Here is a 16,275-nt window from a genome sequence, read left to right as displayed (position 1 = left end):
TTGCTTATTTAATTATTTTTTGCCCAATGGGCAAATCGACCAAACTAGTTGAACCGAGAACTGGTGATCTTACCTGTTCATCCATCAATTTGGTTATTAAATACTGAATATAACATTCTGAAATTGTATCACATCATTATCTAAAAATTTTTATTTATGAAGTAATGATATGACACAATCTCAAAGTGTCACATTATCAAACTTTTAGATTTTTTAAAACCAGAGATAAAAATGAATCAAGTTTTCAAGTTCAAAATTGACCCAAAAAAAAAGCACAAGTACTAAAAAGTAAACCTAGTTGTCAAGTTCAATGGTCAATATAGACCTCCTTGCCAAATTTATGGTCAAAAGTCACATTATCCCTTTTTTTTCATGGCCATTAACATAATGGGCTTAAAAGAATATTGATTTTCAAGTTCAGGTGTCAAAGTGAATAAAAGAAAAGTTCAGAGACTAATGTGAACCTACTTACCAAGTTCAAGGGCGAAATGTTACATTATCCCTTTATTCTTTTTTCTTCCTTTAATAAATTTATTTTATCATTTATATAATAAAAATCACATCTACAACCATGACTGTAACAGATTATCATCTTTATAAAGAATAACATGCCATTTATAAGTAGAGAAATAATGTTGATATTGGTATATGCCCACTTATTCTTACAACAAAAATTCTGCAACTTCTTGTATATTTCATCATTGTTTCAGCTCTGCTTATCATATTAGACATAAAAGGATATATTTTTTTAAAACAAGCCAGAAAGGTCAAAACATAAAAGGGATTTCCGTTGCCGGGACTTGAACCCGGGTCTCTCGGGTGAGAGCCGAGTATCCCAACCACCTAGACTACAACGGATCTTGAAATTATAGCATCATTTATATTTTCATATCTTAAATAAAAACGCATGTTTCCTTGTCAAACAACCGCAGGGGAAGTCACTCCAAGCAAAGGTGCCATAGTGTAAACAAGCAATAAGAAAAACACATAAAATATATATTTCAAAGTTTCATCTCAAATTGGATTATCCTCCACGTACACGCAAGCATTGCGAACGACATACACAGTTCATAAGGAAAATAGTCTGTATTGAATTCGCGAAATATGACCATTAAATCTTTCTGATCAACAACAGGTTGCAAGAATACTCAGTAGCGGTATTTTGTCGAGTAATCTTTCGGAGCAATTACCAGACCACGACCTTTCCTTGCCCCACGGTATACAGTCTCAATGATGTCTATGAACTCCTGTTTGTCCTTGAGTGCCCAGTTAATCTTGTTGTTATTGCCAGTGCCAAGATCAATCATAATGTGCTTGTTTCTGAAAAAGAACATCACTGTCGATGGATCGTAAAGCTCATACATCGTGTTAAAATCAGGTACTTCTGTTATGTCTACAAGATAAATCACAGCAAAGTTCTTTATTGTTTCAGCGACAGAAGCAAGCACCTCATCCATCTGAAAATGAAAATAATATAACTAATTAATCGACTGCAAATTTAAGTGAAAGTATAATGATAAAACCATTTTCATTCCAGAGGAAGCAAAAGCAAGTCAATATTCAAGCATTCATGAATAAGTGATGACAGAAAATGATGTTTCCAGATATGCAGCACTCAAAAGAAGAAAAGAGAAAGGCAAAATGTTATGGAAAAACTATTGAAGTCCATGATCTTACAAGCACCCCAAAGGCAACATGCTCAAATATTAGCAACACAAAAACCATTTCCCTATTATGTCAATAAGCACAGCCAGCTATCAAACATAACTTTGATTAATGTAAGGTACCAAGTTCAGTATTCAAGGACTTGACCAGAGGGCTAATAGACCAAACAAGGAGAAAGCTAATATACTAATAAAATAGAAAGTCATTATTAAAAGCTCAATCGATATTTCCTTTCGCTCACTCGGAGAAGATTCTCAGCTTAAGCATTTCCTCACATTGGCAGTTTTAGCAGTTCATACAGGAATACCAAATATTGTTTCATGCCAAAATATTTTAAATTTGACAAGCAACAATCAAGAACATATTTATTCACAAAATGGTTCATGTAGCATTGAAATTTACAAATTGGGAGAAGTTTCATAAGGGATCAAAATCAGGCAGGAATATCAGGAAAGCGACCTAATATATATCTGGCATCTACTAAAAAGAATTCTTAAAACAAATTTGTTAACTAGGTACCTAGACACAAGTTCATCTAGCTCGTATAATAAAACTCGGGCTCTTGTTTCGCCCCCTTTTAGAAGTTCTTTCAACTTAATGAACACAACAGAAACAGCAGACATTAAGAACCAAGATCAAGCAGCCTTCCAGAACCAAAAGCACGCTTGCTAGCAGCTCAAGGGATTGAAAACAAGGTCAAGGGCAGGTCTAGAAAGAAAATTTGAAGCAATTTGAAGATAAACAACCCACTAATTACTAGTTGCTTAGTTATGAGATAAAAACAATCAATTTTTTTTCTTTCCAACACGATGCTGTCCTCGAATTTCAATCATACCCTTTTTCACATTTGATTAAAAAGCCAACAAATTTATAGCGAACATAGGATTTATTGAAGACCCTTTTTCCTATTGTAGCGATTTAGAGAGATGGAGGGAATACCTGCATGCAAGTTTCGTCCCAGTCGTGGCCGAATCGGATGACGACGAGACGCTCTTCCTCTGCCAAGATGGCCTGATCTACGGCCCATCCTGAGTGCAGGTGCGGTAGTAGGTACGACATCGTTCGATCGTTCCCCTGAAGACTAAAATTCCCTTTTTTTCGCTGATGATGAAATGCTTTTCCTCTCGCAAAATTTGTGATACCAAACCCTAATTTGGAACAAGAAACGCTCTGAAATGTTAGTGGTTTATAATTTATGGACGATGCGTTGGCCACGTGCAACGCCACGCTACTCCGGCGCCAAATCCATATCATAAACGCAGCGTTTTATCATGGGTTAAATTTTTATTTTATCTTCAATATTGTTCATGTCTATTATTTTATGATCATATTCGACTAGTTTCTAATATCACATTCCTTCCATGTTATTTTACACTTTCAATTTTTAAGTATTTTTTAAATGAATAAAGTATTTTTAATTTATTGTAATTAATTTTGTTCTTTGTTATTTAAATTTTTAAAAATAATAAAAGATTCAAACAAATTAATATTTTGTAGATCAATAATCTTTTAATAATATTAAAAATTTTAAATCATAATTAAAATATTTCTACTATTTTCAATGTAAAATATAACTTTCCTTCATGTAATCATCATTTAAAATGATAAGTTATAAACCGTGTTAAAAAATATTAATTATTTTGATAATTTAAATATAATACTAATAAAAAATATTATTAAAGAATTTGTACAAATAATAAAAAATAATATATTATACTATTCAATTTTTATTAGTATTTTCTTAACAGTCAATAAATTGACTATAATAACTGTAAATAATATATACAAGGAGGGATCCACTTATACGGATGTAAAACAAAAGTAGTTTTACACTGTTTCGTATATTTTTTCACGATTAATATTTTAATAATCTAACCATTAAATTTATCGGTATAATTGTACTTATCATGCATGTAAATTTTCAAATTAATTATCGATCTAAAAAATGTATATATTAATACTTATTGAACGATTCAAAAATATTTTATATAAAATAAATAGTTGGAAACTTTTTATTTACATCAAATTTGACATATATGATCTATACGAATAGAATATGAAATCCAACGGTTGGATCAAAATATTAATCGTACAAAAATATACGAAATGATGCAAAACTATTTTAGTTTTACACCTATGTAAGAGGATCCCTCCCCAATATAATCAATACGTGGCAATTAAATATCAAGTGAAAAAATAAAAAAGAATATCTTTTTTAAATGATTGAAATTGTAATAAATGTAAATTATAATTATAACTATTTTTAAATATATAATTATCATAAAAATATTTTAATTAATAATTATAAATTGAATATTATAATTATTTTTAATAATAATTTAGTAGTATGATAAAATATAAAAATTATTGTTATCGATTCTAATATTTTTTCAACCTCGTGCTTTTATAAATATATATTATAATTTTGTGTACTAATTTATTTATTAAATGTTATTAGTTTATTTAATCCTATATGTATATAGCTTTTTATTATTTATTTACTGTTTTAGGATAAGAAATTTTAAGAATTGCAAGAGACAATTTAGTATGATCAATTGAGTTTTGAATGAAGAGATGTTGTGTTGTATCATTGGGCATTAATTTATATTAATATTGATATACTTTAGTGGGAGCGAGTTCAGTTTGATTTGCTCGAATTTTTTGAACTGTCCATGATAATTCAATTCAATTTAATTCGATTTTTTATTTTTCATACTAATTTTGAATTTTGAATTTTTAAACTTTATTTTAATAAAATGAACATTGTTATGGTTTTTGAACATTATTTGGTAATGCTTAAAACATAAGTTTGATTGTTCAAAAATGTGTATTTTATACTCATTCATTTAAATGAAATAAATTCATTCATAAACATTTTCTTGAAATTAATTTGTTCATGAATATTAAACAAAGATATTAATAAATATTTTCACAAAAATAATAATAATAGAATTAAAAATTTTAGAATTTTAGGGAAAAAAAACATGTTTCACATTTTTAGAAAACATAATAAAACATAAATATTATTGATTATGTTATAAATAAAGTAAAACAAAAAAATAACTTCCTTTAAGACATTTTGTGAAAAATTAGTCACAAGTAACTTTATTTTTATATAAAATTAATTTAAATCAAGCAAAATATTGTATTATTGATAATTTTCTAATTTTAACCTTTAAAATATTAAATATTGGTATCAAATATTAGACCTGAAGATTACAATATTAAATAATTTTATTTTAAATATTATTTTTTAACTGTGTTGATGTTAAAGTTAATCTCTCACATTTAATTTTATTAATTATAAAAATTTGAGTTTAATATTATTAATTATTATCATATTGAAAATCATATTATTTAATTTATCTAATGATATTCAAAGATTTTATACATTTATGGTATTGAAACTCAATACCTATATATAATACTATAAACTTTAAAACTATTAAGTTGTTGGTGTATAAAATTTTAATAAATGAAAAAAAATGTTAAACATTATATTAAAATAATAATATGAGCGATCTTAAAATGAACATGAGTTAATTATTTACAAATATGGATGGGTTTGGACAAATTTTTAGCCCTATATTTTAGAATGGACCAAATATAAAATGTGTTAATATCATGCTTAAATTCGATTGAACTTGGACCGACTTGGCCATAAACAACTATATCCAAAAGCTTTGTACTTTACGAATGTAGTGGATTTAATCATTGTACTTTAATTTGATCATTTGTATTCTCTATGCTTTCTATGCAACACCCCCAATCCATATCCCTCGCCGAAACCAGGTTACGGAGCATTATCGGAATTTGCAGATCAAACAAACAGAAATTTCAAACATTTCATATCATCAAAACAAGTGATCAAAGCATTATTTTAATCCAAATTATAAACATATCAAACCCAAATCAATTTTGCCTAGTTCATGAGCACTTAAACATAGAATTAAATTCACATGCACCTATCTATATCTAGTTCAATTTATCATGCCATAATATGGCTTCAAAAACAAACACATATTTATATGTATAAAACCAACCAAAATTAAACTTATAACTTCATTTACAATCAAACCACCAAATAACTATTATTTAGACACTCTAGGTACATGCCGACACAGATGATAGACATCACCACATTTGAGTTCGAGATCGTTGTTGGATGCTAAATTGGCAATCAAAAGTTAAGTAATTGACCTACGCACGGGAAACAAAACCGTACGCTAAGTATAAACTCAGTGATATTTCTATAATCCGAATATTTAAAGATAAGAAATTAAAAATATACAATTAAAATATAAACACATATTAATATTTAATTATTACAACAACCATATCATATTTCATTTGTTTCACAAATATCTCAATCCTCATACTTGCTATATAAATAGCTTTTCACAATTAATTTCACATTTCATTATACAATTGCAATATCCATTCCATAGTAATTTCATGAGTATCTAACTCATATATTCCATATATTTGCAACATATTTCACATTCTATTTTCAATTCTCTATTTCACTTCCATTTCTCATACCATGCCATTTCAATATCAATTATAAAACTTTATTATTCATTTACCCCTATTAACACGACTCAGACTCGGACGGATACACAGATCTAACCAAACACACCAGTTTGGCACCCAGTGCCTCATCGTATTATTCAAAGTAATAATTTGACACTTAGTGTCTCATCTGTTAAACTGAAGTAAATTGGCACCGAATACCTCATTGAATTAATTCGAAGTAGTAAATTGACACCCAATGTCTCATCGACTCGAAGTCGAAGAAATCCCTGAACTCTTCCAATCCTATGGCATGCCATTTATATTCGACCCAGCTCGATACAATTAATAGGGTTTCAATTCACTTTTCAAATATAACCAATATTCATTTCAATTCAAATAATCAATATATTCAATATATATATACCAATTCAATCAATATAAATTCAATAAATTCATCACATATTAAATCAATCCATTTCAATTGCAAAACACAACAATTCTCACCTCAATACTTACTATATACATTAAATTGAATTATAACAATTAACAACTAAAATCGGATTATAGAAATACAAACCAGAAATTCCGAACTATTCCTCGTCGACTTTATCTTTCCCCTTTTTCGTCGAGGATTCCGGTACGATATTAGCTACGGAATTAAAACAATTAAAATTCATCAATACAATAAAATACAATACAATACAATACAATTTTATATTGCATATTTTAATTTTTACTCAACATTTGTCTAAATTTCAATTTAATCCCTAAACTGAGACTAATTTTATTTCTTCACAATCAATTATATATTTTCATTCAATTTCCACTTTAAACTAGATTTAACTCTCTAATTTCACTTAAATCCCTAAATTTCAAAATTTTCACAATTTAGTCCCTATTACTCAAAATTTACAATTTATTCTACAATTCAATCCTTTTTCACTCCTAACTTAAAAATCTATCAATTTAATCCCTAATACTAAAGTTATTCAACATTAACAACATTTAAAAACTCAATAATTTCTAAAATTTTGACATGGGTCAGGTAGTATTTAATACCAGAATTCCAAAAACATAAAAATTAAAAGAAAAAGGGACTAAATTAACTAACCAATTAAACTTTGAACAATTGAAGCCTTAAGGCGGTGACTTTCTCCTTCCTTTCTTTTCTTTTCTTTCTTTCTTTTTCTTTATGTTTCATTTCTATCTTTCTTTCTTTTTATTTATTTATTTTTATAATATAATAATATATATACTTAATAATTAAGTAAAACATATTTTATTATAATATATATTAAATTTATAAATATCTTACCTTACGCCCTCATTAAAGAAAAATGGCATAATTAATCCCTTTAATTTTTCTTTAATCTATAATTCAATTTTTACCCTATATGCAATTTAGTCCTTATACCTAATTACTTTTAATTCAAGTAAATTCACTTAATCGAAACCTAATTAACTACACAACTAGCTTCGTAAATATTTATCAAAAATATTTACGAGTCCAATTTATGAGAACGGAGTCCCGAGAATGCATTTTTTTAATTTGATTCTTTTTAATTAATTAACCATCAAAACGTTAAAATTTCTTAATGAAACTTTAATACCACATTAATGACACTCCTTAAATATTTATAAAAATATTTACGGCTCAGTTTATAAAAATAAGGTCCCGATACTTTATTTTCTAAAACCATTTGAACTTAATAAATCACTTATATAACATAAATTATCAAAACAAAAACTTTTTTTTAAAAAAATCACATTTGACTCGTAAATATTAAATAATAATATTTAAGAACTGACTTGTCAGATTTGGTGGCCCCGAAACCATTATTTCCGACACCACTAAAAAAAACGGGATGTTACATTTCAAATTTTAAAATTTTAGTCACCACCAAATGAGAACTATTAAATTCATTAAGTTATGTCCAAAATTTGATGTGGCAAACGTATTATCATATGTATAATATTATGTTAGCTTGTTATTTCTACATATGACTCACTAAAAATCTATTTAATGGATTAGTGATTGTTATTTGTGTCTAAGATTAAAATTCCAAAATTAAAAAAGTATAGGTTTAATTGGCGAATATGGAATAAATCTACAATTATACACATATTACAAGACTAGTAATTAAAATTAACCAAATAGATTTAATTGTTACTATTTGGGTTAGGACTCAATTTTTAAAATTTGAAAAATACATAGTCTAAAATTGACAAATTCGAAACTACATTAACTTTGATGAAATTAAAGTACATAAACTAAATCAACAATTTTCGCAAGAGTACAGGGACTAATATCAGAATTTAACCCAATCTTTGCATAAAGATGGGAGGCAGATAATAATGAAAAATCAAAAGAATGGGGAAGAACTGTAGGGTAGCAAACCGTATGGGATCATAGCCATTGTAATCCCAATATCCTATCCAGTATCCGCTCTCACCCAGCGCTTTCTTTCTTAACAGTCAAATAACAAACATCAATCTCTTCAAATCCATTTCAATCTCCCTTTTCTTCTTCCTCTTCTTCTCTATCGAGTTCTCTAGCTTCCAATGGAGACGCTAGTTTATTCTCAATGTACAACCCACGGCGGCAGCGTACTCAAATCTGGCGGCGGTGGCGCCGTCTCTGTTCTCGGCTTCCCCCTCCAACATCTTAAGCGTCACACTCTTCCTGGTTCAAAGAAAAAGCAGAGCTTTGGTGCCATAAAAGCTTCTCTTGCCAAGACTGAAGTTGCACTTCTCAGAATTGGCACTAGAGGAAGGTACATTCTTTGAATTGTTGCTCTGTAAGTTGTTAAATTGTAATGCTGGAAAGTGATCTTCTCTCTGATTTGTTAAAACACTTGGATGGTTTCTCTGGGTTTAATTTGTTTTATAGAAGCTAGCTCTGGTATTAGCTAGTTTTGTGAATTTCTAATAGAATTTCGGTTTTTTGCATACTTAGTCCTTAATAGTCGGTTCAGTTAATTCCATCAGTCATTGACTTTTTTTGTTATTGAATTATTTGTTAGGTTCAGCTGTTCTTTCGAAATACTTGCTTTCTTTTATTTGGCAATTGTCATAGACTAAACTCAACTTGTTGGGCTGTGTAATGAAAGCATAATCCATAATTATGTTCCTCTATGGGTACTTATAGATCCCCTTTGTGATCCTTTGATGCGCTACACATATTCGAATCCTAGACATAACACAAATGAGTGCGAATAGATACCGACTTATCCTGTTATCATCCCGAGTCTAGGATCGAGTCACTGGCTGAATAGCACAAAAATCAGATTCAAAGAAAGGGTCTTTCGATGTGGTGTGGTGAATAGTTCTTCCATTTCTTGCTTTTTGAAGGATATCTTGAATTTCTTCTGGCTATTTATGTACTTTCGATGTGTAGGACAGCCCGTTAGCACTTGCTCAAGCTCATGAGACACGTAACAAACTCATGGCTTCCCATCCTGAGCTAGCTGAAGAAGGGGCTATAGAAATTGTTGTAATAAAGACTACCGGGGATAAAATCCTGAGTCAACCACTTGCAGACATTGGTGGGAAGGGCTTGTTCACAAAAGAAATTGACGAGGCTTTGATAAATGGTGATATCGACATTGCCGTCCACTCAATGAAGGACGTTCCTACTTATTTACCAGAGAAGACGATTCTTCCTTGCAACCTAAAGCGTGAGGATGTTCGTGATGCATTCATTTCCTTGAGTGCTTCTTCTTTGGCTGAGCTTCCTGCGGGGAGTGTCGTTGGTACTGCATCACTTAGAAGAAAGTCACAAATACTCCATAGATATCCATCACTCAAGGTAAGTTACTTCGCATATTCTTAGAGGAATCAGCTAAGTTATTTAAGATTCTCTTCCGATTCAAACATAGAAAATTACTTCTTTATTTTAGGTGGAGGATAATTTCCGAGGCAATGTACAAACACGATTAAGAAAACTTAATGAAGGGGTCGTCCAGGCAACTTTGTTGGCATTAGCAGGACTTAGCCGCTTGAGCATGACGGAAAACGTTACTTCTACTCTTTCAATTGATGAAATGCTACCAGCTGTTGCACAGGGTGCTATTGGAATTGCTTGTCGTAGCGATGATGAAAAAATGGTATGTATTGTCTTTGCTTATTTTATGGCTAACCTTAAATCACTCAAGTGGTGGTTCTGTGAATCTCTTCTCATCTATTGTTATCTTGTACACAGGCCAGTTACCTAGCTTCATTAAATCACGAGGAAACAAGATTGGCAGTTTCATGTGAGAGGGCCTTTCTGTTGACACTTGACGGGTCTTGCCGAACTCCTATAGCTGGATATGCTTCCAAAGACGAGGATGGCAATTGCATATTTAAAGGATTGGTAGCTTCTCCTGATGGAACTCGCGGTATGACCATCTCACTCGGAACATTTCCCAGATTTCTCTTTTAATCTTATATCTTCTATAAGAACAACTTTGTCATTTCTTCTATATATGTATGTATATGTATATATTGCAGTGCTTGAAACTTCAAGAAAAGGCTCATACCATTTCGAAGATATGGTTTCGATGGGGAAGGATGCTGGCAAAGAACTTCTATCTAGAGCAGGTCCAGGCTTCTTTGATTCTTGAGTAATTTAACAACAATCTAGCTTTTTTTTATTGGTTGTAATTCTAGGAAATGTTGGTAAATTCAGATCTAGATATGTATTTTTGATGAGTGGTGTTAGAATGTTAGATTTTTTTATTGCCTTGTAATTTTAATTAAACTAGTTCATGTGTTGCTGGTGGATAATTTATAAGTTAGTTATTATAATCTTATATTAAATTATTTAATAATTAAAATAATGTTTCAGTAATTAAGTAATATTAGTAAATAATTTTCAATGTAAAACATATGTTCTATTGATAATTACTTGCTCTAATTAACAATTACACTTAAATTAATGCTATATACAATAATATGTTTCAACAAGAGAAGCATTTACCTCCTTTCCTTTGTATTTTCTTTTGCTTGAGTTTAACAACAAATATAAAAGTCGATTCGATTGGTATGAACATTGTTACCAATGCATGAAGACGTGAGTTTGAGTGCGCTGAAGCGCATTATCCTCCTGTTTATGAGTTGAATGAAGCGGAACTATGGGTAGTTTAGGCATTGTGTCAAAAAGAATAAATGTGATCAGAACTTATAGTGAAATTGTTCAAAAATATTTTTAAAATTACAATTTAATTATAAAATATATAAAATAGCAACTAAAAATAGTAAAATGAATTTTTTAAGCAGGTTTGAAAAATATTTTAGAATTGGACAGCTCTAATTACATGCAACTAGATCTAGGATTAGGCTTGTTGAAATTCAAAAACTCATCTTAGATTTGAAAGGCTTTATGAAAAAAAAAAGTCACTTTAGAACATAGTTTGAGCTTGAACTCAAACATCCTTGAGCTCAGTTTGGTCAATTTAACAAGTTTGTAATACATATTATATTATATAAAAAAATAAATCTATAATAATCTATAATGTTATAATATAAATATTAAAAAAATTAAGTTGTTATATATACAATTTTGACAAATGAAAAGAAGTTATTAAAAATAATATAAATAATTTTCAAAAAAAAATAAAAAATAATATAAGTAGACCTAAAATTTAGACAAAATTTTAGATTTATATTGTAAAGCGGTTTGAGCTAGCATAAAATTATACTTACGCTCGGCCGATAGACATCTCTGATATCTCATTTGGTTACCAGTGTAATAACATAAGAAAAAAAATTTATTTATTACATATGTTTTACAATATTTGAATATAAAATAAAGAATAATTAATATAAATTTAAGCTTAAAACTAAAAAATTGAGTAAAAACTTTTATAAAAAATAATACCTCGAAATAAGCAAAACTTTTTATTTTATTGGACTAAATTCTACAAATTAAATTAATTTATTGTTAACTCATATACTAAATAATGTATAAAAAAATAATACCACAACCTCTCGTTTTATTTTTAACATTAGTACAAAAATATTATTTTCCCGAAATTTGACGAAATCCGTTGTAGTCTAGGTGGTTAGGATACTCGGCTCTCACCCGAGAGACCCGGGTTCAAGTCCCGGCAACGGAAGTCTTTTTATTTTTTTTGGACCCTTTTTGACTTTTTGGAGCTCTTTGGACTTTATCTGCTCTATTTGTTGATGTTTCCATTTTTACGGTTAAATTCCATTAGTAGTCACTCAATCATTAGTGAATTTCTTTTTTGGTCTCCTAACATAAAATGTTACAAGATGGTACCCAACTATCAATATATTTCTTTTATTTTTAACTTTGGATCGTTTTTTTTACTTTTATTTGGTCTCTTTGTCGATGTTTCCATTTTTTTTGTGGGTAAACTACATTAGTAGTCACTCAATTATTAGTGATTTTCTTTTTTTTTGTCACCTAACATAAAATGTTACAAAATGATCACCCAATTCTTAGTAGATTTTTTTTAGCTCATCTAACTATGAAAAGTTATAAAATGGTCACCTAACTATTCAATTTTGTCTTTTTTGGTCACTGGGTGGCTAACAATGGGAGCATTAAAAATTGGCATAATAGCAACTTTAACCATCAACATTTATACATTGTGTAATTTGGTCTTTTTTGTAATTTTGCTTATCTTTGTTACCCTTTCACCTAAAAACCACTTTTATCAGTTAAATTTGATTAAAAATATATAAAATGGAAATACTGAAATGCCCAAGATAATGATTTCTATCTTTTCTCATTCTTTTAAAATTAACTCTTAATGTAAAAAGAAGAAGAAGAAGCAAAACTGCAAAAAAAAAAAAAAGGTTACACAATATGTAAATGTTGAGGGTTAATTTTTTTAGTACCAAGATAATTTATAATTGTTGAGGGCTAAAGATGCTACTATGCCAACTTTAAAAGTTACCATCGACCAGTTGGTGACTAAAAAAACAAAATTGAATGCTTGGTGACTATTTTGTAACTTTTCGTAATTGGGTGACCAAAAAAGAAACTTACTAATAATTGGGTGACTACTAGTGTAATTTACCTTTTTCTTAAAAAAATTTTGGATTTTTGGAAAAATAAATATTAAGTATTTTACTTTTTTTTAAACTTATTTAAATAACTTATATGTCAAAAAAGCCCTTAAGAAAATGCAAAAAAAAAATCAACTAAGTCCCTATATCAAATTCACACCCAATTAAGTCCCTGCCGTTAACTAAAAAAAATCAATTAAGCCTTTTCATTAACGGTTTCCGTCTATTAAAAAATAAAATTATTATATCTTAAAAATATTAACAATGATATAAAGTTTATTAAAATTATAACAACATTATAAAAAAAATATAATACTATAAAAATTTAAAAATATAATAAATTATAAAAACAATAAAACTTATTTAAAATATTTAAATTAAAAAACGTGTTAGAATTCTTTAAAAAATAATAAAAAATTGTAATAAATATTAAAATTAATATAAATTTATAAAAATTATAAATAAATCATAAAAACTTGAACTGGACTGGTTAGCCCGAAATCGACAAGGCCACAAGGGTACCAATCCAAAGAAAGCCTTTAGATCAGTTGACTTGGGAACTGGATAGTTGAACTAATTTTTTTGTTTTTTTAATAATTTTATCAAACCAGAATTTCATTATTCAACTATTAACATATGTCATAATGAAATATTCTAACCAAGGTTTTTAGAATTGGATCGGTCGTTGAACTAACCAGGCTATTGATTTGCCAATTTGTTTGATTCGTCTAGTTTAATTAAATAAAAAATAAAAAATAAAAAAAGTCGGTTCCTAGGTCAACCAGTCTAATGTCTTTTCCCACATTGATATCCTTGTCGATTTCGGTCTAATTTGTCCAACACACTAATCCACTCCAGTTCAAGTTCTTATGATTTTTTTAACAATTTCTATAAGTTCATATCAATGTCAATAGTTTTAATAAAATTTTTAATAAAATTTTCATGATTTTTTAATAGAATTTTAATACATTTTTATAAATTTTTTAGAATTTTTTAGATTTATTCTATTTTAATATTTTTTAATATTTTTTGATAAATTTTCTAGTTCTTATAATTTGATCTAAGTTTTTTATTGTGATTTTTAATATATTTTATAGAAAAAATATTAGACAACACTAGAAGCTGTTGTCATGTGCCACTATTTGGTTGGTCAATCAATTTATTTTAACTGTCAACATGGTCAATGACGAAAACAGTTAACAAAGGGACTTAATTGATTATTTTAGTTAACAATAAAAACTTAATTGAGTATGAATTTAAGATAGGGGCTTAATGTAAATTTTTAAAATATTTTTTTATTTTTTTAAACATATAAGCTTATTTAAATAAAAGAGAAGGGAAAGAAGAAAGAAAAACATAGGAAAACATGAAAAAGAGACGCTCTTTGTTCATAGAGGATGGAAGGAAGGAAGGTGAAATTAGAAAGATGATAGAAGTTTGAAAATTGCTCCTTAGCATAAATTTGATTTTATGGAAATTCCTTCAATAATATGTTATTTATTCTTTTCTATACATTGTATAGACGTAGGAATAAAATGTTCAATTTTTAAAAATATATTTGAACTCGTGACATTATATTTTTTATTATCTCGATTTCGTCATTTTAATCAGAACCACATTTGATTTTTATATTATTAGTAACTAGTGACAAAATCTAGTTTGAATGGAATGTTTTGTACAATTTTATTTAAGGATAAATTTTAAAACTGTATATGGATTTTGATTTAATGTATATAAATTTTGATTGTGTAATTTTATACCCGAAATATTAATGTAATTTAATTTTGACAAATTACTAACATTGTTACTGTTATAGCTCTATTTTAAGTATACATAGTGAAATAAAAATAATTATGTATATATTTAATATAAAAATAAATTGGTGTATTTATCCCTTTAAATGTATTCAATTGAATCAAAATTAGAATTTCATGTATGTATATGAATCACAACCAAAGTTCTGTATGCATAGTTGCATCAAACTAAAATTAATATATCAAATTACGCATTAAATTAAAGTTAGAGATTTTTCTATTTTATCCATTTAGTAATCTTTCAATATTAGTTAAGAATAAAAATGCGAGACTCACTGTCAAAATCCGTTGTAGTCTAGGTGGTTAGGATACTCGGCTCTCACCCGAGAGACCCGGGTTCAAGTCCCGGCAACGGAATATTTTTTCTATTATTTTAAACTTTGGGCAGTTTTTGACTTTTTGAGCCCTTTGGGCTTTATCTGCTCTGTTTGTAGATGAATGTACCCATTTGTTTACTGCCATTTCTCATTTAAAAAGAAACAGAAACAATGGCAGAACTATATTTTGATGCCTTCCATTAGAAGAAAATATTATCTTTCCCCATAAAGGAAAAGAGTGTACAAGGAAAGACCAAAGTGATTAACAAGTTACAAAAGGATGCCATCTTTTTTCTATTATAAATCAAAAGAGTTTGACTTTCAGACTTTTGGAAATTTCCACCTTATTGCTCTCCTCGTATATTATCTTCTTCATAAAGTTTTATGTTTTAGGGATAACTCTGACTTGAAACCTTATGGATATGAACATTGTTGGCATGTCATGGTTTATAATGATGATATTGCCTGTTGCGACATTGTATATTCGGTCATGGGAAAAGAATCGTATGAAACAGTAATGCCATGTCATCTGTATATCCTTTTCAATAGTTTAATGTCACATCAACGTTTTCATTTTGAACGCGGCATGAAACCATTGGATAGGGATAATATTACTGTTTCATACAATCCTTCCTCTCGACGATGATTGTATCAAATCTTTCAATTAACTGAATTCAACATGATGTACAATCCTATTGGATAATGCTTGGAAGTCCGTTGGATATTATTAAACGCTTTAAAATACTATATCAGATTCAATAAGTTTGGAATGGCAATTAATCTAACATGATTAAATCCCAAAATAAGGACTTGTGAGTATGATGATATATGGTTTAAACAAGTAAATCGGAAATTTATTTAACAGGTTCGATTTTATTAAATTTGTTTCAATTTTAGTTTGGTTATTATTTAAATATATTCTACTTGGTTTGTGATTTACGAAT

General features: G+C 28.5%; 2 protein-coding genes and 3 non-coding genes across 5 annotated transcripts; 3 read left to right on the top strand and 2 right to left on the bottom strand.

The window, feature by feature from the left end:
• Window positions 1–785: 785 nt before the first annotated feature.
• Window positions 786–858, bottom strand: TRNAE-CUC (transfer RNA glutamic acid (anticodon CUC)). Its single transcript has one exon. It is a non-coding gene; the product is annotated as a tRNA-Glu (tRNA).
• Window positions 859–975: 117 nt separating this feature from the next.
• Window positions 976–2,923, bottom strand: LOC107944993 (thioredoxin-like protein YLS8). The gene is made up of 2 exons (XM_041090859.1): window positions 2,605–2,923; window positions 976–1,457 (listed from the first exon to the last, which is right to left on the bottom strand). Exons 1-2 carry the CDS (start codon window positions 2,917–2,919, stop codon window positions 1,149–1,151), a joined length of 624 nt encoding a protein of 207 aa, XP_040946793.1. The 5' UTR covers window positions 2,920–2,923; the 3' UTR covers window positions 976–1,148.
• A 5,604-nt stretch (window positions 2,924–8,527) lies between these two features.
• Window positions 8,528–10,968, top strand: LOC107898868 (porphobilinogen deaminase, chloroplastic). The gene is made up of 5 exons (XM_041090858.1): window positions 8,528–8,954; window positions 9,583–9,988; window positions 10,080–10,286; window positions 10,382–10,559; window positions 10,672–10,968. The coding sequence occupies exons 1-5, from the start codon at window positions 8,743–8,745 to the stop codon at window positions 10,782–10,784; spliced, it is 1,116 nt and encodes a 371-aa protein (XP_040946792.1). The 5' UTR covers window positions 8,528–8,742; the 3' UTR covers window positions 10,785–10,968.
• A 1,237-nt stretch (window positions 10,969–12,205) lies between these two features.
• On the top strand, window positions 12,206–12,278 carry TRNAE-CUC (transfer RNA glutamic acid (anticodon CUC)). Its single transcript has one exon. It is a non-coding gene; the product is annotated as a tRNA-Glu (tRNA).
• A 3,020-nt stretch (window positions 12,279–15,298) lies between these two features.
• TRNAE-CUC (transfer RNA glutamic acid (anticodon CUC)) lies at window positions 15,299–15,371 on the top strand. Its single transcript has one exon. It is a non-coding gene; the product is annotated as a tRNA-Glu (tRNA).
• The last annotated feature ends 904 nt before the right edge of the window (window positions 15,372–16,275 follow it).

Source organism: Gossypium hirsutum, chromosome D04 (genome assembly GCF_007990345.1).
Source record: "Gossypium hirsutum isolate 1008001.06 chromosome D04, Gossypium_hirsutum_v2.1, whole genome shotgun sequence".
In the NCBI taxonomy this organism is placed as follows: domain Eukaryota; kingdom Viridiplantae; phylum Streptophyta; class Magnoliopsida; order Malvales; family Malvaceae; genus Gossypium; species Gossypium hirsutum.
Note: the sequence above shows the minus strand (reverse complement) of the source record. Positions and strands in the feature narration are given on the sequence as shown.